At 53.1% G+C, this 24,068-nt stretch overlaps 1 protein-coding gene across 1 annotated transcript in view; it reads right to left on the bottom strand.

Moving 5' to 3' along the window:
• The window catches only part of plcxd3 (phosphatidylinositol-specific phospholipase C, X domain containing 3), a 42,284-nt gene extending 19,447 nt beyond the window's left edge, over nt 1-22,837 (bottom strand). The window contains exon 1 of the mRNA XM_070892153.1: nt 22,732-22,837. Within this exon, the coding sequence (XP_070748254.1) occupies nt 22,732-22,837 (106 nt within the window). The remainder of the gene's footprint in view (nt 1-22,731) is intronic.
• Between the last annotated feature and the right edge of the window lie 1,231 nt (nt 22,838-24,068).

The raw sequence follows: 24,068 nt of genomic DNA, 5'->3' as shown, positions 1-24,068 counted from the left end.
GATACAGAGTAAAGCTCCCTCTACACTGTCCCATTAAACACTCACAGGGCAGGTACAGCACGGGTTAGATACAGAGTAAAACCCTGCAAAGATCACTGAACAAAGATAGATCCCGTGGCTTGCCTGCCCACTTCTTGTGCCCCAGGACCATATGAGGCTGATGCCGTCTAGCTCAGCATTGATGATGGATACCACCTGGCCACTTCCTGCACTGTGTCACATTAGGCTTATATCACCACTCTGAGCAACGACCAGGGAATTATTATGGGCCCATCTTGCTCCCGGGTTCTTTGACGTGTTTATAGGGTTGTGGCTGACACTGGCAAGACCTCAGTTATTGCCCAACCTTCGTTTCCCTTACAACTGAGTGGCTTGCTAGGACATCTTAGAAGGCCACACTCCGGTCATATATATTCCAGAGCCGGTCGGGGTATACGGGGGGGTGGGGGGAGGTGGCAGTACTGAAGGGCGAGCCAGCTGTGGCTCAGTGAGTAGTACACTTGCCTCTGAGTCAGAAGGTTCTGGGTTCAAGTCCCACTCCAGGGACTTGAGCACAGAAATCTAGGCTGACACTCCCAGTGCAGTACTGAGGGAGAGCCGCACTGTCGGAGAGGCAGTACTGAGGGAATGCTGCACTGTCGGAGGGGCAGAACTGAGGGAGAGCCGCACTGTCGGAGAGGCAGTACTGAGGGACTGCTGCACTGTCGGAGAGGCAATACTGAGGAACTGCTGCACTGTCGGAGGTGCAGTACTGAGGGACTGCTGCACTGTCGGAGGTGCAGTACTGAGGGAGCGCCGCACTGTCGGAGGGACAGTACTGAGGGAGCGCCGCACTGTCGGAGGTGCAGTACTGAGGGAGCACCGCACTGTCGGAGGGACAGTACTGAGGGAGCGCCGCACTGTCGGAGGGGCAGTACTGAGGGACTGCTGCACTGTCGGAGGTGCAGTACTGAGGGACTGCTGCACTGTCGGAGGTGCAGTACTGAGGGAGCGCCGCACTGTCGGAGGGGCAGTACTGAGGGAGCGCCGCACTGTCGGAGGTGCAGTACTGAGGGAGCACCGCACTGTCGGAGGGGCAGTACTGAGGGAGCGCCGCACTGTCGGAGGGGCAGTACTGAGGGACTGCTGCACTGTCGGAGGGGCAGTACTGAGGGAGCGCCGCACTGTCGGAGGGGCAGTACTGAGGGAAAGCCGCACTGTGGGAGAGGCAGTACTGAGGGACTGCTGCACTGTCGGAGGGGCAGTACTGAGGGACTGCTGCACTGTCGGAGAGGCAGTACTGAGGGAGCGCCGCACTGTCGGAGGGGCAGTACTGAGGGAGCGCCGCACTGTCGGAGGGGCAGTACTGACGGAGAGCCGCACTGTCGGAGGAGCAGTACTGAGGGAGCGGCGCACTGTCGGAGGGGCAGTACTGAGGGAGAGCCGCACTGTCGGAGGGGACGTACTGAGGGAGTGCCTCACTCAGAGGGGCAGTACTGAGGGAGTGTTGCACTGTTGGACGGGCAGTACTGAGGGAGCGGCGCACTGTCGGAGGGGCAGTACTGAGGGAGTGCCGCACTGTCGGAGGGGCAGTACTGAGGGAGAGCCGCACTGTCGGAGGGGACGTACTGAGGGAGTGCCTCACTCAGAGGGGCAGTACTGAGGGAGTGTTGCACTGTTGGAGGGGCAGTGCTGAGGGAGCACTGAACTATCGGAGGGGCAGTACTGAGGGAGCGCCTCACTGTTGGAGGGGCAGTACTGAGGGAGTGTTGCACTGTTGGAGGGGCAGTGCTGAGGGAGCACTGAACTATCGGAGGGGCAGTACTGAGGGAGTGCCTCACTGTTGGAGGGGCAGTGCTGAGGGAGCGCTGCATTGTTGGAGGCGCAGTACTGAGGGAGCGCTGCATTGTCGGAGGGGCAGTACTGAGGGAGCGCCGCACTGAGGGAGCGCCGCACTGTTGGAGGGGCAGTACTGAGGGAGCGCCGCACTGTCGGAGGGGCAGTGCTGAGGGAGCGCCGCACTGTCGGAGGGGCAGTGCTGAGGGAGCGCCGCACTGTCGGAGGGGCAGTACTGAGGGAGCGCCGCACTGTCGGAGGGGCAGTACTGAAGGAGTGCTGCACAGTGGGAGCTGCCGTTTTTCAGTTGAGATGTTATACCAAGGCCCCGTGTGCCCTCTCACGTGGACGTAAAGGATCCGATTACACTATTCGAAGAAGAGCAGGGGAGTTATCCTCGGTGTCTTGGCCAATATTTCTGCCTCAATCAACATCAGTGAAACTGATATCTGGTGATAAGCACATTGCTGTTTGTGGGAGCTTGCTGTGCCCAACTTGACTGCCGTGTTTCCTACATTACAGCTGTGACTACACCCAAAAGTACTTCATTAGCTGGAAAGCGTTTTGGGACGTCCTGAGGGTGTGAAAGGCGCTATAGAAATGCAAGTCTTTTATCAGGGAACCAGTTGGGTTTCTGGTGAAAATCCGATTTCCTTCACGGATATTTTCCCGGTGACAGCCCATAAGTTACCAGATTCATTGAATTAAGGAGGAGATAGCAGAGGCATTTTTACACATATTTCATAATTAGTTAGAACAAGGTGTACTGCCGAGGACTAGCAGATAGCTAACGTAATACCTATATTGAAGAAGGGAGATAGAACATGTCCAGTGAATTATAAGAACATAAGAACATAAGAAATAGGGGCAGGAGTAGGCCATACGGCCCCTCGAGCCTGCTCCGCCATTTAATACGATCATGACTGATCCGATCATGGACTCAGCTTCACTTACCCGCCCTCTCCCCATAACCCTTAATTCCCTTATTGGTTAAAAATCTATCTATCTGTGACTTGAATACATTCAATGAGCTAGCCTCAACTGCTTCCTTGGGCAGAGAATTCCACAGATTCACAACCCTCAGGGAGAAGAAATTACTTCTCAACTCGGTTTTAAATTGGCTCCCCCATATTTTGAGGCTGTGCCCCCTAGTTCTAGTCTCCCCGACCAGTGGAAACAACCTCTCTGCCTCTATCTTGTCTATTCCTTTCATTATTTTAAATGTTTCTATAAGATCACCCCTCATCCTTCTGAACTCCAATGAGTAAAGACCCAGTCTACTCAATCTATCATCATAAGGTAACCCCCTCATCTCCGGAATCAGCCTAGTGAATCGTCTCTGTACCCCCTCCAAAGCTAGTCTATCCTTCCTTAAGTAAGGTGACCAAAACTGCACGCAGTACTCCAGGTGCGGCCTCACCAATACCCTGTACAGTTGCAGCAGGACCTCCCTGCTTTTGTATTCCATCCCTTATCGGTTAAGAAACTGTCTATTTCTGTCTTAAATTTATTCAATGTCTCAGCTTCCACAGCTCTCTGAGGCAGTGAATTTCACAGATTTACAACCCTCTGAGAAGAAATTTTTCCTCATCTGTTTTAAATGGGCAGCCCCTTATTCTAAGATTATGCCCTCTAGTTCTAGTCTCCCCTATCAGTGGAAACATCCTCTCTGCATCCACCTTGTCAAGCCCCCTCATTAGCTTATACATTGAATAAATCTTATAGACCAGTCAGTTTAATATCGGTGGTGGGAAATATAATGGAATCCGTACTAAAGGAGAAAATAGAACACCTAGAAACCAAAAATATAATGACAAATAGTCAGCATGGATTTCAAAAGGGAAAGTCTTGCTTGACCAACCTCATTGAATTTTTTGAAGATGTAACAGAGAGAGTAGACAAGGGTAATGCGGTAGATGTAATTTATCTAAATTTTCAAAAGGCCATCAACAAGGTACCACTTAACGCACTAATGAACAAGGTCAGAGAATGTGGAGTCAGGGGACAAGTAGCAGAAGGGATCGCTAGCTGGATTCAAGACAGAAAGCAGAGAGTGGGAGTAAAGGGCAGCTATTCAGAGAGGCAGAAGGTGGTTAGTGGTGTTCCACAAGGATCAGTGCTGGGACCACTGTTGTTCACAATTTATATTAACGATTTAGACTTTGGAATCAAAAGCACAATTTCTAAATTTGCAGATGACACCAAATTGGGGGGATAGTCAATACTGGGGAGGACTGCAACAAATTATAGGAGGACATTAATAAACTTGCAGAATGGGCATATAATTGGCAAATGAAATTCAACACAGATAAATGTGAGGTGTTACATGTTGCTCAGAAGAATAGGGAGGTCACTTATTATTTGGAATGTAAGAATCTGAATGGGGTAGAAGAGCAAAGGAATCTGGGAGTACACATACACAAATCGCTAAAGGTTGTGACACAGGTTAGTTAACAAGGCCGTTAATAAAAGCAAACCAAGCACTCGGGTTTATTTCTAGCGGGATAGTATTTTAAAGTAGGGAAGTTATGTTAAACCTGTATCGAACCTTGCTTAGACCACACTAGGAGCACTGCGTACAGTTCTGGTCACCATATTATAAAAAGGATACAGAGGCACTGGAGAGGGTGCAGAGAAGATTTACAAGGATAATACCCATCAGGAAAGGATGAACAGGTTGGATCGCTTTTCTCTTGAAAAGAGAAGGGGTGACCTAATCGAGGTCTTTAAAATTTTGAAAGATTTTGATAGAGTGGATACAGAGAAAGGGATGCCACTTGTGGGGAAGAGCATAACTAGAGGCCATCAATATAAGATAGTCATCAAGAAATCTGTTATGTATGTATGTAAACCTCACCAATATGTAAGACTTGCCACCAGGGGGCGCACACCTGTGGGAGACCCCAAGGGTCACCTGTGCACCCTGGGGCAAGCAGGTATAAAAGGCAATCCGCCATGCTGCCTCCTCACTCTGGAGTCACATTAAAGAGACCAAGGTCACAGCATTTGAGCTTACAATACAGTCTTGTGGAGTTATGCTGAACATAACAATTGGCGACGAGTAACGGATCACGAACTTTCACGCGGTAATGGCTGCCGTTGGTATTCTTGAGAGGTTTGTTGAGGGTGATGATTGGGAAGCCTTCGTTGAGCGCCTCGACCAGTACTTGGTGGCCAACGAACTGGACAAGGCTGAGACAACGATCAAGCGCAGGGCGATTCTCCTCACCGTATGTGGGTCTTCGATATATGGCCTCCTCAAAAATCTGCTGCCACCGGTCAAACCAACAGACAAGTCTTACACAGAACTATACACGCTGGTTAGGGAACACCTCAAGCCGAAGGAGAGCATCTTGATGGCCAGGTATCGCTTTTACACGCACCATCACCGAGGGCCAGAACGTGGCGAGCTTTGTCACCGACCTAAGACGCTTTGCGGGACAGTGCGAATTTGCAGGATCCTTGGGGGACATGTTGCGGGACTTTTTTGTGCTTGGAATCGGCCACGAGGTCATTCTTCGCAAACTGCTGTCTGCCGAATCCCTAGATCTGAGCAAGGCCATCACGATAGCCCAGGCTTTCATATCCACGAGCGATAACACGAAACAGATATCTTCACAGCATCGAAGCTCACTGGCAAGTACTGTGCATAAAATAATGTTTTCAGCAGGCAGGACTGTACAGGGCAGGGCCCACAAGAATGCAGAGGCCAGACCTAGGCCCAGAGTGACTCAGAGTCCACCGTGGGGCGTGAATGCATATCCATTAACACCAAGTTGGCGCTGCGGGGGCAGTCATAGAGCTCATCAATGTCGATTCAAGCCCTATGTGTGCAAGGGCTGTGGAACAATGGGGCACCTCCAGCGAATGTGCAAATGACCTGTGACTCACCACGTGGCAGAGTCAGGAGAGGACGACCGATCCAGCAAGGATCACGCTGAACGAGCAGGAGAGGCAACTCAACCTGAGGATGGAGGAAGTATATGGGACACACACCTTCACCACCAAAAGTCCCCCGATAATGTTAAAAGTTAAACTTAACGGCACTCCAGTTTCCATGGAATTAGACACAGGGGCGAGTCAATCAGTTATGAGCCAGAAGGCATTTGAGAGGCTGTGGGGCGACAAAGCACAGCGACCCAAGCTGATCCCGATTCAGGCAAAGCTATGCACCTACACCAAGGAACTGATACCAGTTATTGGTAGTGCGGACATAAGAGTATCCCATGAGGGAGCAGTGCACGATTTACCACTGTGGACTGTTTCAGGTGATGGGCCAACGCTGCCTGGTTGAAGGTGGATGGGGAAGATTCGATGGAACTGGGAAAACCTCTGCGTACCTTCTCCAGCGAACGACGTCTCCCCTGCTCAAAGGCCGAGCAAACCCCCACCTTCAGCTGAACCAGGCATCGAAGTGCAGATCCATTTGCAGATCCCCGAGGCACAGGCCGCTCATCACAACCACGAGGAGGTAAAGTTCAACCGAGCAGCGGTACAGGCGCGGTACCCACCACCCAAAGCCGACAACCTCTTCGCGACGATGGAAGAAGCTCCAGGTCGACCATGCAGAGTGGGACTCCGGTCGAAACGATCCGAATGCGTCTTCCCGACGCCCGAGGCCAAATCCCTCGGGAGGAACATCGCGACAGTCGGCATCACGGACACGGACGAGAATTCGTTCAGACCACGGGACGAGAGTGCGTCCAGACCACAGGACGAAGGTGTGTCCAGACCACGGGACGAAGGTGTGTCCAGACCACGGGACGAAGGTGTGTCCAGACCACAGGACGAAGGTACATCCAGACCACGGGACGAAGGTGTGTCCAGACCACGGGACGAAGGTGTGTCCAGACCACAGGACGAAGGTACATCCAGACCACGGGACGAAGGTGTGTCCAGACCACGGGACGAAGGTGTGTCCAGACCACGGGACGAAGGTGTGTTCAGACCACAGGACGAAGGTGTGTTCAGACCACTGGACGAAGGTGTGTTCAGACCACTGGACAAAGGTGTGTTCAGACCACGGGACGAAGGTGTGTCCAGACCACGGGACGAAGGTGTGTTCAGACCACGGGACGAAGGTGTGTTCAGACCACGGGACGAAGGTGTGTCCAGACCACGGGACGAAGGTGTGTCCAGACCACTGGACGAAGGTGTGTTCAGACCACGGGAGGAAGGTGCGTCCAGACCACGGGACGAAGGTGTGTTCAGACCACGGGACGAAGGTGTGTTCAGACCACGGGACGAAGGTGTGTCCAGACCACGGGACGAAGGTGTGTTCAGACCACTGGATGAAGGTGTGTTCAGACCACAGGACAAAAGTGTGTTCAGACCACGGGACGAAGGTGTGTTCAGACCACGGGACGAAGGTGTGTCCAGACCACGGGGCGAAGGTGTGTTCAGACCACTGGACGAAGGTGTGTTCAGACCACTGGACAAAGGTGTGTTCAGACCACGGGACGAAGGTGTGTCCAGACCACGGGACGAAGGTGTGTTCAGACCACGGGACGAAGGTGTGTTCAGACCACGGGACGAAGGTGTGTCCAGACCACGGGACGAAGGTGTGTCCAGACCACTGGACGAAGGTGTGTTCAGACCACGGGAGGAAGGTGCGTCCAGACCACGGGACGAAGGTGTGTCCAGACCACGGGACGAAGGTGTGTTCAGACCACTGGATGAAGGTGTGTTCAGACCACAGGACAAAAGTGTGTTCAGACCACGGGACGAAGGTGTGTTCAGACCACGGGACGAAGGTGTGTCCAGACCACGGGGCGAAGGTGTGTTCAGACCACTGGACGAAGGTGTGTTCAGACCACAGGACAAAAGTGTGTTCAGACCACGGGACGAAGGTGTGTTCAGACCACGGGACGAAGGTGTGTCCAGACCACTGGACGAAGGTGTGTTCAGACCACTGGACGAAGGTGTGTTCAGACCACGGGACGAAGGTGTGTCCAGACCACTGGACGAAGGTGTGTTCAGACCACGGGACGAAGGTGTGTCCAGACCACGGGACGAAGGTGTGTTCAGACCACGGGACGAAAGTGTGTTCAGACCACTGGACGAAGGTGTGTCCAGACCACGGGACGAAGGTGTGTTCAGACCACGGGACGAAGGTGTGTCCAGACCACGGGACGAAGGTGTGTTCAGACCACGGGACGAAGGTGTGTCCAGACCACGGGACGAAGGTGTGTTCAGACCACGGGACAAAGGTGTGTCCAGACCACGGGACGAAGGTGTGTCCAGACCACGGGACGAAGGTGTGTTCAGACCACAGGACGAAGGTGTGTCCAGACCACGGGACGAAGGTGTGTTCAGACCACGGGATGAAGGTGTGTCCAGACCACGGGACGAAGGTGTGTTCAGACCACGGGACGAAGGTGTGTTCAGACCACGGGACGAAGGTGTGTTCAGACCACGGGACGAAGGTGTGTTCAGACCACTGGACGAAGGTGTGTCCAGACCACGGGACGAAGGTGTGTCCAGACCACGGGACGAAGGTGTGTTCAGACCACGGGACGAAGGTGTGTCCAGACCACTGGAAGAAGGTGTGTCCAGACCACGGGACGAAGGTGTGTCCAGACCACGGGACGAAGGTGTGTCCAGACCACGGGACGAAGGTGTGTCCAGACCACGGGACGAAGGTGTGTCCAGACCACTGGAAGAAGGTGTGTCCAGACCACGGGACGAAGGTGTGTCCAGACCACGGGATGAAGGTGTGTCCAGAACACTGGACGAAGGTGTGTTCAGACCACTGGACGAAGGTGTGTCCAGACCACGGGACGAAAGTGTGTCCAGACCACTGGACGAAGGTGTGTTCAGACCACGGGACGAAGGTGTGTCCAGACCACGGGACGAAGGTGTGTTCAGACCACTGGATGAAGGTGTGTCCAGACCACGGGACGAAGGTGTGTTCAGACCACTGGATGAAGGTGTGTCCAGACCACTGGACGAAGGTGTGTCCAGACCACGGGATGAAGGTGTGTCCAGACCACGGGACGAAAGTGTGTTCAGACCACGGGACGAAAGTGTGTTCAGACCACGGGACGAAAGTGTGTTCAGACCATGGGACGAAGGTGTGTTCAGACCACTGGATGAAGGTGTGTCCAGACCACGGGATGAAGGTGTGTCCAGACCACGGGACGAAAGTGTGTTCAGACCACGGGACGAAAGTGTGTCCAGACCACGGGATGAAGGTGTGTCCAGACCACGGGACGAAAGTGTGTTCAGACCACGGGACAAAGGTGTGTCCAGACCACGGGACGAAAGTGTGTCCAGACCACTGGATGAAGGTGTGTTCAGACCACGGGACGAAAGTGTGTCCAGACCACGGGACGAAGGTGTGTTCAGACCACGGGACGAAGGTGTGTTCAGACCACGGGACGAAGGTGTGTTCAGACCACTGGACGAAGGTGTGTCCAGACCACGGGACGAAGGTGTGTCCAGACCACGGGATGAAGGTGTGTCCAGACCACGGGATGAAGGTGTGTCCAGACCACGGGACGAAAGTGTGTTCAGACCACTGGACGAAGGTGTGTTCAGACCACTGGACGAAGGTGTGTCCAGACCACGGGACGAAGGTGTGTTCAGACCACGGGACGAAGGTGTGTTCAGACCACGGGACGAAGGTGTGTCCAGACCACGGGACGAAGGTGTGTCCAGACCACGGGACGAAGGTGTGTTCAGACCACGGGACAAAGGTGTGTCCAGACCACGGGACGAAGGTGTGTTCAGACCACGGGACAAAGGTGTGTCCAGACCACGGGACGAAGGTGCGTCCAGACCACGGGACGAAGGTGTGTTCAGACCACGGGACGAAGGTGTGTTCAGACCACTGGACGAAGGTGTGTTCAGACCACGGGACGAAGGTGTGTTCAGACCACTGGACGAAGGTGTGTCCAGACCACGGGACGAAGGTGTGTCCAGACCACGGGACGAAGGTGTGTCCAGACCACGGGACGAAGGTGTGTCCAGACCACGGGACGAAGGTGTGTCCAGACCACGGGACGAAGGTGTGTTCAGACCACGGGACGAAGGTGTGTCCAGACCACGGGACGAAGGTGTGTCCAGACCACGGGACGAAGGTGTGTCCAGACCACGGGACGAAGGTGTGTCCAGACCACGGGATGAAATTGTGTCCAGACCATGGGACGAAGGTGCATCCAGACCACGGGACGAAGGTGCGTCCACACCACAGGACGAAGGTGTGTTCAGACCACGGGACGAAGGTGCTTCCAGACCACGGGACGAAGGTGTGTCCAGACCACGGGACGAGAGTGCATCCAGACCACGGGACAAACGTGCGTTCAGACCACGGTACGAAAGTGCGTCCAGACCACAGGACGAGAGAGCGTCCAGACCACGGGACGAGAGAGCGTCCAGACCACGGGACGAAGGTGTGTCCAGACCACGGGACAAAGGTGTGTCCAGACCACTGGACGAGAGAGCGTCCAGACCACGGGACGAAGGTGTGTCCAGACCACGGGACGAAGGTGTGTCCAGACCACGGGACGAGAGTGCATCCAGACCACGGGACGAAGGTGTGTCCAGACCACGGGACGAAGGTGTGTCCAGACCACGGGACGAGAGTGCATCCAGACCACGGGACGAAGGTGCATCCAGACCACGGTACGAAAGTGCGTCCAGACCACAGGACGAGAGAGTGTCCAGACCACGGGACGAGAGAGCGTCCAGACCACGGGACAATGATGTGTCCAGACCACGGGACGAAAGTGTGTCCAGACCACGGGACGAAGGTGCATCCAGACCATGGGACGAGAGTGTATCCAGACCACGGGACGAGAGAGCGTTCAGACCACTGGACGAAGGTGCGTCCAGACCAAGGCACGAAAGTGCGTCCAGACCACGGGACGAGAGAGCGTTCAGACCACGGGACGAGAGAGCGTCCAGAACACGGGACGAGAGAGCGTCCAGACCACGGGACGAGAGAGCATTCTGACCACGGGACGAGAGAGCGTTCAGACCACGGGACGAAAGTGCGTCCAGACCACGGGACGAGAGAGCGTTCAGACCACGGGACGAGACAGTGTCCAGACCACGGGACGAGAGAGCGTCCAGACCACGGGACGAGAGAGCGTCCAGACCACGGGACGAGAGAGCGTCCAGACCACGGGAGGTCGCTGCAACGAAACAGAGACATGTGTTGCCCAGCAAGGAAGATGACAGAGCTTGGGGCAAAGGTAAAGGGGTGGCTGCTGAGAAGGCCAGGAACCCATTACGTTCCAATAAGTGGTTTGCACTGTGTAACCCATGTGAGTGCTCTTTCGCGGCCAATGATGTAGTATCATATGGGGTCGGGGATACCTCACAACAAGCCAAAGTAGCGGGCCAACACCAACCAGTCGTATATGTATCTGACAAAGTACTTGTAGCAAGTGATGTGTTATCACACGGGGTCGGGAGTGTTGTACAGCAAGCCAAAGTAGCGGGTGACCCCCAACCGGTTGTACATGTATCCAATAAGTTAACCAAGGCAGTAGCCTGCATTCACAGGACAAAAGAGACGTACCAAAGAGTGTCCCAATATGTGCTCGAGTCAGACAAGCTGCCAATCTCACAGTTTTTGGAGATCAGAGGCACCATTATCAATGCTTTGTCTCGAAATGTCTAACACTGTCTGTGCACTGTAACATGATCCACCACGGGCCAGGCACTGAGAACGGTGCTGATGCCCTCAATTGGCTACCATTGCCCACCCGCAGACCTGCTTGTTGTTATGGAAGTGCTAGAGAGCGAGGGGCCAACCATAACGGCTCCCCAGTTTAAGACCTGGACCAGCCAGGATCCCATGTTACCGCCTGCTAACGGCGAACCGCTAGACGGGATGTTGCAGCTTATCCGTCGCAAAGACAAAATGCTCATCCCACCTGATTGCCCCCTACGGGGCAACCCTGCAACGTTGCAAAGAAAGGCAAGGAGGCTACACACCATGGCTCAGGATCCACAGGGACCACGCGGCCTCCCGCCACTACTGAAAGTCTCAAGGCCATATCGGCCATCCTGGGCTTGCCAGACCTTAGGGTCAGCGACAATAATCCAGAGTGGGCAGCCCAAATCACAAAGCCAAGCACCACACGTGTCACGGTAGACTCCCCACAGACCCGGCTATCCCTGGTGCTACACAGTCACCGGACAGAATCACTCAGAACCGAGCCTTCCGTATGCTATCAGCAGAGAATGTACCATGATCGCACGGCTCCTCCACGCGACATCAGAATAAATGATGTAGACCATGATCATGGCCCCAGATGGGCTGCTAACACTGTATTAGCCAAAGAGGGGAATGGAGTGTGTGTGATGAAAATGGAGCATTTGATTGTGAAACCATGTACTGGGCAAACGCAGAAAGCATTTGGACCAGACCAAACTGCGAATTACAGATAACCAGGAACCACTGTGAAAGGACCTGGCCCCCAGCGACCCACTGACACAATCGACCTCGCCGTCAACCACGAGGATGAACCCACCATGCCCGTCGGTCCAATCAGACCGGCCAGGCGGCCGTGCAGCAACGATCTGACCAACTCACCCGTGCCAGGACTTCTACCCAGGCGATCGACCCAGGAACGCAGAGCGCCAGATCGCCTCAACTTGCAAGTAACTTGTACATAAAACTTTGGGGGGGGGATGATGTTATGTATGTTGGTAAACCTCACCAATATGTCAGACTTGCCACTAGGGGGCACACCTGTGGGAGACCTAAGGGTCAGCTGTGCATCCGGGGGCAAGCAGGTGTAAAAGGCAGTCTACCATGCTGCTTCCTCACTCTGGAGTCACATTAAAGAGACCAAGGTCACAACAGTTTGAGCTTACAATACAGTTTTGTGGAGTTATTCTGAACGTAACAAAATCCAACAGGGAATTCAGAAGAAACTTCTTTACCCAGAGCGTGGTGAGAATGTAGGAACTCGCGACCACAGGGAGTGGTTGAAGCGAATAGTATCGATGCATTTAAGGGGAGGCTAGACAAGCATATGAGGGAGAAGGGAACAGAGGGTTATGCTGATAGAGTTAGATGAGGAAAGACGGGAGGAGGCTCGAGTGGAGCATAAACTGGTTGGGCTGAATGGCCTGTTTCTGTGCCGTATATCCTGTGTAATCCCATATAATTCAACTCCACCACTCAGCATGATGGGATGGACCTCTTTGTGGCTGGCCCAGTATCTGACCTTCATCTGATCCACTGTGACATCGGGGGAATTTGGTTAACCCAGGACCGCTGAGGTTTATGGCTAATATTGATCTATGAGTTGCTCCAGTCAGAGACATGCAGTCACTACATGGAGCTCCAAACCCGACAGATCCAAGGGCAGTTATCTTTGGTGGGCAAGTTATCCCCTGTGAATTCTCCCCTCGCACCAAACTGCTTTCCCATTCCATTAACAGAGCCCGGATACTCACACAGAATCATCTCTACTTTTAAGACAAGATTAAATATATCACCGAGCTAGTAAGCCTAATGTCTTTAGGAGTCAGTTAAGTGACTCACTACCATCATCAGCTCTGTAAGTCTCCACTCCCTCAATCAACAGGGTTTCTGCAAATAACATTGGGTCATATATCAAATCCATCGGGGAGGGGTGGGGGAGTCTGATGTAATGTTCCCGTGAAGGGGCACAGCCGCACAGTGAGCTGCAAGATCCCGTGCAGTAAGGTCCCGTGCAGTAAGGTTCCGTGCAGTAAGGTCCCGTGCAGTAAGGCCATGTGCAGTAAGGTCCCATGCAGTAAGGTCCCGTGCAGTAAGGTCCCACGTAGCAAAGTCCCGTGCAGAAAGGTCCCGTGCAGTAAGGTCCCACGCAGTGAGGTCCCGTGCAGTGAGGTCCCGTGCAGTAAGGTCCCGTGCAGTAAGGTCCTGTGCAGTAAGGTTCCACGCAGTAAGTCCCCATGCAGTGAGCTGTAAGGTCCCGCCCAGTAAGTTCCCACGCAATAAGCTGCAAGGTCCTGTGCAGTAAGGTCCTGTGCAGTAAGGTTCCACGCAGTTAGGTCCCGCGCAGTAAGATTCCGCGCAGTGAGCTGCAAGGTCCCACGCAGTAAGGTCATGCGCAGTGAGCTGAAAGGAGCCACGCAGTAAGGTCCCGCGCAGTGAGGTCCCGCGCAGTGAGGTCTTGCGCAGTGAGGTCCTGCGCAGTGAGGTCCCGCACCGTGAGGTCTTGCGCAGTGAGGTCCCACGCAGTGAGGTCCCGCGTAGTGAGGTCTTGCGCAGTGAGGTCCCGCGCAGTGAGGTCTTGCGCAGTGAGGTCCCGCGCAGTGAGGTCCCGCGCAGTGAAGTCTTGCACAGTGAGGTCCCGCGCAGTGAGGTCCCGCGCAGTGAGGTCTTGCGCAGTGAGGTCCCGCGCAGTGAGGTCTCGCGCAGTGAGGTCTTGCGCAGTGAGGTCCCGTGCAGTAAGGTCCCGCGCAGTGAGGTCTTGCACAGTGAGGTCCCGCACAGTGAGGTCCCGTGCAGTGAGCTGCAAGGTCCCACGCAGTAAGGTTCCGCGCAGTGAGGTCCCATGCAGTGAGCTGTAAGGTGCAGTGCAGTAAGATCCCATGTAGTAAGGTCCCATGCAGTGAGGTCCCGCGCAGTGAGGTCCCGCGCAGTGAGGTCCCGTGCACTAAGGTCCCACACAGTAAGCTGTACGCTCTCACGCGGTGAGCAGTAAGCTCCCACGCAGTGAGCTGTAAGGTCCCACGCAGTGAGCTGTAAGGTCCCACGCAGTGAGCTGTAAGGTCCCGCGCAGTAAGGTCCCACGCAGTGAGCTGTAAGGTCCCACGCAGTAAGGTCCCACGCAGTGAGCTGTAAGGTCCTGCGCAGTAAGGTCCTGTGCAGTAAGGTCCCGCGCAGTAAGGTCCCACGCAGTGAGCTGTAAGGTCCCGCGCAGTAAGGTCCCACGCAGTGAGCTGTAAGGTCCTGCGCAGTAAGGTCCCGTGCAGTAAGGTCCCACGCAGTGAGCTGTAAGGTCCTGCACAGTAAGGTCCCGCGCAGTAAGGTCCCATGCAGTAAGGTCCCACGCAGTGAGCTGTAAGGTCTCACGCGATGAGCTGTAAGGTCCTGTGCAGTAAGCTCTCGTGCAGTAAGGGCCCACGCAGTAAGCTCCCACGCAGTGAGCTGCAAGGTCTCGCGCAGGCTCCTCATGTCATTTTCCCTGGTAAATACCGCACATGCGCAGAAATTTAACGGGACCACGTATTGAAACAAACAAAGCGCCGCTAACGGGGAACGTCGGTCTGATGTTTCGGCTTCCTGCAGTAAAGCTGTTCCCATGGGAACACCAGATGAGGATTCCATCTCCTCCACTCTATAGCAACCTCTATTTGTATAGCACCTTTAATGTATTAAAACGCCCCAAAGCGCTTCACAGGAGCGTTTATCAAACAAACGTTGACATCGAGCCACGTAAGTAGAAATTAGCGCAGGTGACCCTCGGTCAAAGAGGTCGGTTTTAAGGAGCATCTTTAAGGAGGAAAGAGAGGTAGAGAGGTGGAGAGGTTTAGGGAGGGAGTTCCAGAGCTTGGGGCCCAGGCAACAGAAGGCACGGCCACCGATGATTGAGCAATTATAATCAGGGATGCGAAGGAGGACAGAATTAGAGGAGCACAGATATCTCGGGGGGTTGTGGGGCTAGAGGAGATTACAGAGATAGGGAGGGAGCGAGGGCCATGGAGGGATTTGTAAACAAGGATGAGAATTTTAAAATCGAGGCATTGCATAACCGGAGCCACTGTAGGTCAGTGAGCACAGGGGGTGATGGGTGAGCGGGACTTGGTGCGAGTTAGGACACGGGGCAGCGAGCACAGGGGGTGATGGGTGAGCGGGACTCGGTGCGAGTTAGATCACCGGGCAGCGAGCACAGGGGGTGATGGGTGAGCGGGACTTGGTGCGAGTTAGGACACGGGGCAGCGAGCACAGGGGGTGATGGGTGAGCGGGACTCGGTGCGAGTTAGGACACGGGGCAGCGAGCACAGGGGGTGATGGGTGAGCGGGACTTGGTGCGAGTTAGGACACGGGGCAGCGAGCACAGGGGGTGATGGGTGAGTGGGACTCGGTGCGAGTTAGGACACAGGTCAGCGAGCACAGGGGGGTGATGGGTGAGCAGGACTTGGTGCGAGTTAGGACACGGGGCAGCGAGCACAGGGGGCGATGGGTGAGCGGGACTCGGTGCGAGTTAGGACACGGGGCAGCGAGCACGGGGCGATGGCTGAGCGGGACTCGGTGCGAGTTAGGACATGGGGCAGCGAGCACAGAGGGGTGATGGGTGAGTTAGGACACGGGCTGCCGAGTTTTGGATGAACTGAAATTTATGGAGGGTGGAAGATGGGAAGCCAGCCAGGAGAGCATTGGAATCATGAGGGTGTCAGCAGCGGACAAGCTGAAGTAGGGGCGAAGACGTACGGCGTCATGGTGGTGGAAGTAGGCGGCCTTGGTGACGGAGAGGATTTGTAGTTGAGAGCTCATCTCAGGGACGGGGGGTGGAGTCTTATGGACCTGCTGATTGGAGTGAATGAACACTAGATGAGAATTCCATTAACTCCACTCCCCCAAAGTACATCAATTGTGAACCAGCATAAGAACATAAGAAATAGGAGCAGGAAAAGGCCATACGGCCCCTCGAGCCTGTTCCGCCATTTAATACGATCATGGCTGATCTGATCATGGACTCAGCTCCACTTCTCTGCCCGTTCCCCATAATCTCTTGATCTCTTATCGGTTAAGAAACTGTCTATCTCTGTCTTAACATAGAAACATCGAAACATAGAAAATAGGTGCAGGAGTAGGCCATTCGGCCCTTCGAGCCTGCACCACCATTCAATATGATCATGGCTGATCATTCCATCAGTACCCCTTTCCTGCTTTCTCTCCATACCCCTTGATCCCCTCAGCCGTAAGGGCCATATCTAACTCCCTCTTGAATATATCCAATGAACTGGCATCAACAACTCTCTGCGGTAGGGAATTCCACAGGTCAACAACTCTCTGAGTGAAGAAGTTTCTCCTCATCTCAGTCCTAAATGGCCTGCCCCTTATCCTAACACTGGTTCTGGACTTCCCTAATGTCGGGAACATTCTTCCCACATCTAACCTGTCCCGTCCTGCCAGAATCTTATATGTTTCTATGAGATCCCCTCTCATCCAGTGTATAAAGGCCCAGTTGATCCAATCTCGCCTCATATGTCAGTCCTGTCATCCCGGGAACCTTCGCTGCACTCCCTCAATAGCAAGAACGTCCTTCCTCAGATTAGGAGACCAAAACTGCACACAATATTCCAGGTGAGGCCTCACCAAGGCCCTGTTCAACTGCAGTAAGACCTCCCTGCTCCTATACTCGAATCCCCTAGCTATGAAGGCCAACATACTATTTGCCTTCTTCACCGCCTGCTATACCTGCATGCCAACTTTCAATGACTGATGAACCATGTCACCCAGGTCTCATTGCATCTTCCCCAATTCCTAATCTGCCGCCATTCAGATAATATTCTGTCTTCGCGTTTTTGCCCCCAAAGTGGATAACCTCACATTTATCCACATTATACTGCATCTGCCATGCATTTGCCCACTCACCTAACCTGTCCAAGTCACCCTGCAGCCTCTTAGCGTCCCCCTCACAGCTCACACCGCCACCCAGTTTAGTGTCGTCTGCAAACTTGGAGATATTACACTCAATTCCTTTATCCAAATCGTTAATGTATATTGTAAAGAGCTGGGGTCCCAGCACTGAGCCCTGCGGCACTCCACTAGTCACTGCCTCCCATTCTGAAAAGGACCCGTTTATCCCGACTCTCTGCTTCCTGCTGCCAACCAGTTCTCTATCCACGTCAGTACATTACCCCCAATACCATGTGCTTTGATTTTGCACACCAATCTCTTGTGTGGGACCTTGTCAAAAGCCTTCTGAAAGTCCAAATACACCACATCCACTGGTTCTCCCTTGTCCACTCTACTAGTTACATCCTCAAAGAATTCCAGAAGATTTGTCAAGCATGATTTCCCTTTCATAAATCTATGCTGACTTGGACCGATCCTGTCAGTGCTTTCCAAATGCGTTGTTATTTCATCCTTAATAATTGATTCCAACATTTATTCAATGTCCCAGCTTCCACAGCTCTCTGAGGCAGCGAATTCCACAGATTTACAACCCTCTGAGAGAAAAAATTTCTCCTCATCTCTGTTTTAAATGGGCGGCCCCTTATTCTAAGATCATGCCCCCTAGTTCTAGTCTCCCCTATCAGTGGAAACATCCTCTCTGCATCCACCTTGTCAAGCCCCCTCATAATCTTATACGTTTTGATAAGATCACCTCTCATTCACCAGTGAGAAATGTTCCTCTATGGGCTTGTCCTCTTCCCCTCCTCACACCAATAGATTTTGTACCTCCACTCAGCTCCTTACCCACAGCCATTTCCCCAAACATCAGCCAGTAGAGCGAGTGCTGCAGGTGTAGTCCTCGAGCCACCAGCTCTGATTGGACGTATTCCTGGCGGTTTCGTCACATGACCGCCCACCACGATCCGCCCTTCCCCCGCACTCCAACCATTGGTCACCCAACAGGTCCATCTTCACGAAGCCCTGCCTTCCCAGCCCAACTGCAAACATTTTGTGTTATGCAATTCATTCATCAAGTCCATCGACAGAATCTCCAGTTCTGCAATCCATGTCTGATCTCATAAAAACATAGGAAATAGGAGCCGGAGTCGGCCATTCGGCCCCTCGAGCCTGCTCCGCCATTCAATAAGATCATGGCTGATCTTCGACCTCAACTCCACTTCCCTGCACTGTCCCCATATCCCTTGATTCCCTTAATATCGGAAAATCTATCGATCTCTGTTCTAAATATACTCAAAGACTGAGCCTCCACAGCCCTCTGGGGCAGAGAATTACAGAGAGTCACCACTCTCTGGGTGAAGAAATTTCTCCTCATCTCAGTCCTAAATGGCCAACCCCTTATCCTGAGACTGTGACCCCTGGTTCTAGACCTCCCTGCATCTACCCTGTCAAGCCCTGTAAGAATGTTGTATGTTTCAATGAGATCCCCTCTCATTCTTTTAAACTGTAAGTAATATAGGCCTAGTCTGCTCAATCTCTCCTCATAGAACAATCCCCCCATCCCAGGAATCAGTCTGGTGAACCTTCGCTGCACTCCCTTTTTGGCAAGTATATCCTTCCTTAGGTAAGGAGACAAAAACTATACACAATACTCCAGGTGTGGTCTCACCAGGGCCCTATATAACTACAGTAAGACATCTTTACTCTTATACTCAAATCCTCTTGTAATAAAGGCCAACATACCATTTGATTTCTTAATTGCTTGCTGTACCTGCATGTTAACTTTCAGTGACTCGTGTACAAGGACACCCAGGTCCCTCTGAACACCAACATTTCCCAATCTCCCACCATTTAAAAAAGATCCTGTGTTTCTATTTTTCTTACCAAAGTGGATAACTTCACCTTTCTCCAAATTATATTCCATCTGCCATGTTCTTGCCCACTCACTCAGCCAGTCTATATCCCATTACAGCCTCTTTGTATCTTCCTCACAACTTACTTTCCCACCTAGCTTTGTATCGTCAGCAAGCTTGGATACATTACACTTGGTCCCCTCATCCAAATCATTGATATAGATCGTGAATAGCTGGGGCCCCAACACTGATCCTTGCGGTACCCCACTAGTTACAGCCTCCCAATCCAAACATGACCTGTTTATTCCTACTCTCTGTTTTCTGTCCGTTAACCAATCCACAATCCATGAGAGTATATTACTCCCAATCCCATGAGCCCTAATTTGTGTGCAAACCTCTTGTGTGGCACCTTATCAAATGCCTTCTGAAAATCCAAATACACCACATGCACTGGTTCCCCCCTTATCCATCCTGCTCGTTACATCCTCAAAAAACAGATTTGTCAAGCACGATTTTCCTTTTCTAAATCGGTGTTGACTCTGCCCAATCCTAATAGTATTTTCTAAGTGTCCTGTTACCACGTCTCTAAGAATAGATTCTAGCATCTTGCCAAGTCAAACATCCACTTTCACCATCTGCAATATTTCGAAGACATACAAAGAAGTGTTCAACGAAAATGAAAAAAAAAGCTCACAATTTTAGTCCACATCCCTCCGATATGTCCGGGAGATTAATCTTCAATTCTTGGAGACTGCGGGAGGGGTCTGCGGGGTTTGGCGGGAGTACTCTGCCACTCCCATCACCCTCAGTGCCCGGCACTCTGGGCCCCTGCCCTTTGTCTGGGACCCCGATAAATACCCTCTCCGGTAAATTACTTCCACAGGCATGAGGAGGGACTTCCTGATTTTGTGCAGTATCTCCCCAAACTTCCGATACACAGTTCCATGGGTGAGATATGCTCAGCAAGGTCAGAAAATGACCCCTACTCCGTCACCTCAACAAAGGGCCGAGGGGACCACGACCTCCGATAGGTTAAACATGAAGAGGTCAACGCAACCTCAGATCTTCCCTCAAAGTGTTTTCACTCGTGTGCGGTCCCTTCACGCAGTATCGTTACCGGCGGCAACAGCTGGTGAGCAGCCCGCGCGGGGCCTCCCAATCGATCTGCGGCTGCGCACCTTAGGGGGAATCATTGATACCCAGTCACCAGAGGTCCCTGTACCAGGTCACCACAGGTCATTGATACCCAGTCACTAGAGGTCCTTGTACCAGGTCACCAGAGGTCCTTGTACCCAGTCACCAGAGGTCATTGATACCCAGTCATCAGAGGTCATTGATACCCAGTCACCAGAGGTCATTGTACCCAGTCACCAGAGGTCATTGTAACAGGTCACCACAGGTCATTGTAACAGGTCACCACAGGTCATTGTACCAGGTCACCAGAGGTCCTTGTACCAGGTCACCAGAGGTCCTTGTACCCAGTCACCAGAGGTCATTGTACCAGGTCACCAGAGGTCATTGTACCAGGTCACCAGAGGTCATTGTACCAGGTCACCAGAGGTCATTGTACCAGGCCACCAGAGGTCATTGTACCAGGTCACCAGATGTCATTGTAACAGGTCACCAGAAGTCCTTGTACCAGGTCACCAGAGGTCATTGTACCAGATCACCAGAGGTCATTGTACCAGGTCACCAGAGGTCATTGTACCAGGCCACCAGAGGTCATTGTACCAGGTCACCAGAAGTCATTGTACCAGGTCACCAGAGGTCCTTGTAACAGGTCACCAGAGGTCATTGTACCAGATCACCAGAGGTCCTTGTACCCAGTCACCAGAGGTCATTGTACCAGGTCACCACCAGTCATTGTAACAGGCTACCACAGGTCATTGTAACAGGCTACCACAGGTCATTGTAACAGGTCACCACAGGTCATTGTAACAGGTCACCACTAGTCATTGTAACAGGTCAGCACAGGTCATTGTAACAGGCCACCACCAGTCATTGTAACAGGCCAGCACAGGTCATTGTAACAGGTCAGCACAGGTCATTGAACAGGTCACCACAGGTCATTGTAACAGACCACCACAGGTCATTGTAACAGACCACCAGAGTTCATTGTAACAGGCCACCCAGGTCATTGTAACAGGCCACCACAGGTCATTGTAACAGGTCACCACAGGTCATTGTAACATGTCACCACAGGTCATTGTAACAGACCACCAGAGGTCATTTTAACAGGCCAGCACAGGTCATTGTAACAGGTCACCACCAGTCATTGTAACAGGCTACCACAGGTCATTGTAACAGGCTACCACAGGTCATTGTAACAGGTCACCACAGGTCATTGTAACAGGTCACCACTAGTCATTGTAACAGGTCAGCACAGGTCATTGTAACAGGCCACCACCAGTCATTGTAACAGGCCAGCACAGGTCATTGTAACAGGTCAGCACAGGTCATTGTAACAGACCACCACAGGTCATTGTAACAGACCACCAGAGTTCATTGTAACAGGCCACCCAGGTCATTGTAACAGGCCACCACAGGTCATTGTAACAGGTCACCACAGGTCATTGTAACATGTCACCACAGGTCATTGTAACAGACCACCAGAGGTCATTTTAACAGGCCAGCACAGGTCATTGTAACAGGTCACCACCAGTCATTGTAACAGGCCAGCACAGGTCATTGTAACAGGCCAGCACAGGTCATTGTAACAGGTCACCACCAGTCATTTTAACAGGCCAGCACAGGTCATTGTAATAGGCCAGCACAGGTCATTGTAACAGGTCACCACAGGTCATTGTAACAGGCTAGCACAGGTTATTGTACCAGATCATTGTGGGGGGGAGGGGGGGGGTGTTGAGAGTGGGCATTCTGGGGTGAATTGTTTCTGACTCTGTCAAGTTGTACAGCTGTACAGCAATAAATACACAGGCACACACACACACTCACACAGGCACACACAAACACACACAGGCACACACACAGACACACACACACGCACACACACAGGCACACACACATAGGCACACACACATACACACAGGCACACACAATAAATAAACACACACACACAATAAATAAACACACACAATAAATATACACACAGGCACACACACACAGGTGTATACACACACACACAGAGGCACACACTTGCACACAGATGTGCAGACACACACAGACATAGACATGCTACACACAGAAACACACAGACAGATATGCAGACACATGGAGATAGAACCACACACACTCATACACACAGACACACACACACACAGAAACACTGAGCCATACACATACACACACCTACCCACACAGACACTCAGTGGATTCGCTATCTCAGGCCGGCACTATCCCAATCAGTCCAAGTGCAGTGCACTATTTCAGACAGACTTGTCCCTCGGAGCCTGCGGCGAGGAATGGATTGTGATTTGAGTGTCAGCTCTGTAATCAGAGTTGGGGAAACATGCAGCCCCCGGGGAGGCAGGAGATTGAGCCTCAGTTCCCCCCTCTCTCCCTACTCACCGGGGATGGCCAGGGTGCTGAGCGGGACTGTGTGCATCCTGTCGGGTAACCTCGCCATCCAGTCTGCCCAGCCCACCCCGAGCGGCTCCTGCCCGGCTCCAGCCATCAACCTGCGCTCCCAGCACCGACGCAAAGGCTCCAAGTGACTCCCGGCCGCTCTCGGGACCGGCGCAAAGGCTCCAGGTGACTCCCGGCTTCTCGGGACCGGCGCAACGGCTCCAGGTGACTCCCTGCCGCTCTCAGGTCCGGCGCAAAGGTTCCAGGTGACTCCCGGTCGCTCTCAGGACCGGCGCAAAGGTTCCAGGTGACTCCCGGCCTCTGGGGACCGGCGCAGCGGCTCCAGGTGACTCCCGGCCGCTGAATTGCCTGTGTTTGCCCCACCGCCGGCTCGCGGGTCAGAATCTCTCCCCCGATGCCCGGGGGCCGTGCAGCATCTCTGCTGGAGGAGGGAGCCCTGGGTCTGGGTGTCTGGCGCTGCACTCCGCTCCTGTCTCTGGCGATCAGGTGTCTCTCTCTCCCTCCCTCCCTCCCTCCCCGGGCTGGCGAAAGGTGACTGTGTGTGCTGTGATTTGCTCGCTGGCTGGGGCTAATGCAGCCTGATCGATGAGCCTGTCTCCCTCCGACACTGACAGGCACTGCCTCGCTCCTTCTCCCAGCCTCGCTCCACTGCTCCCACTCTCCCTCTACACATCCCCCTCTCCATTTCTCACTCGCTCCTCCGTCTCTACTCCACTCACTTTATTTCTCTCCTCTTGCTATCTATCTATCTCTCTCTCTCTCTCTCTTTCTATCTCGGTCTATTTCTGTCCCTCTCTCTCTCTCTCTCTCGCTGTCTGTCTCTATCTCTCTGCCTCTCTCTCTCTCTCTCTCTGTATCTCTCTCTCTATCACTGTCTCTCTGTCTGTCTCTCTCTGTCTCTGTATCTCTATCTCTCTATCTCTGTCTCCCTCTCTCTCTCTGTATCTCTCTCTCACTGTCTCTCTCTCTCTCTCTCTCTGTCTCTGTATCTCTATCTCTCTATCTCTGTCTGTCTCTCTATCTCTGTCTGTCTCCCTCTCTCTGTCTCCCTCTCTCTGCCTCTCTCTGACTCTCTCTCTCTCACTGACTCTCTCTGTCTCTCTATCTCTCTCTCTCTGACTCTCTCTCACTGTCTCTCTCCCTGTCTCTCTCTCTGTCTCTCTCTCTGTCTCTGTATCTCTGTCACTCTATCTCTCTGTCTCCCCCTCTCTCTATCTCTTTATCTCTCTATCTCTGTCTCCCTCTCTCTCTCTGTTTCCCTCTCTCTCTATCTCTTTATCTCTGTCTCCCTCTCTCTCTCTGTCTCCCTCTCTCTGTCT

The sequence above is a fragment of the Pristiophorus japonicus genome, chromosome 1, assembly GCF_044704955.1.
Source record: "Pristiophorus japonicus isolate sPriJap1 chromosome 1, sPriJap1.hap1, whole genome shotgun sequence".
Taxonomy (NCBI): domain Eukaryota; kingdom Metazoa; phylum Chordata; class Chondrichthyes; family Pristiophoridae; genus Pristiophorus; species Pristiophorus japonicus.
This window is presented reverse-complemented; position numbering and strand designations above follow the sequence as displayed.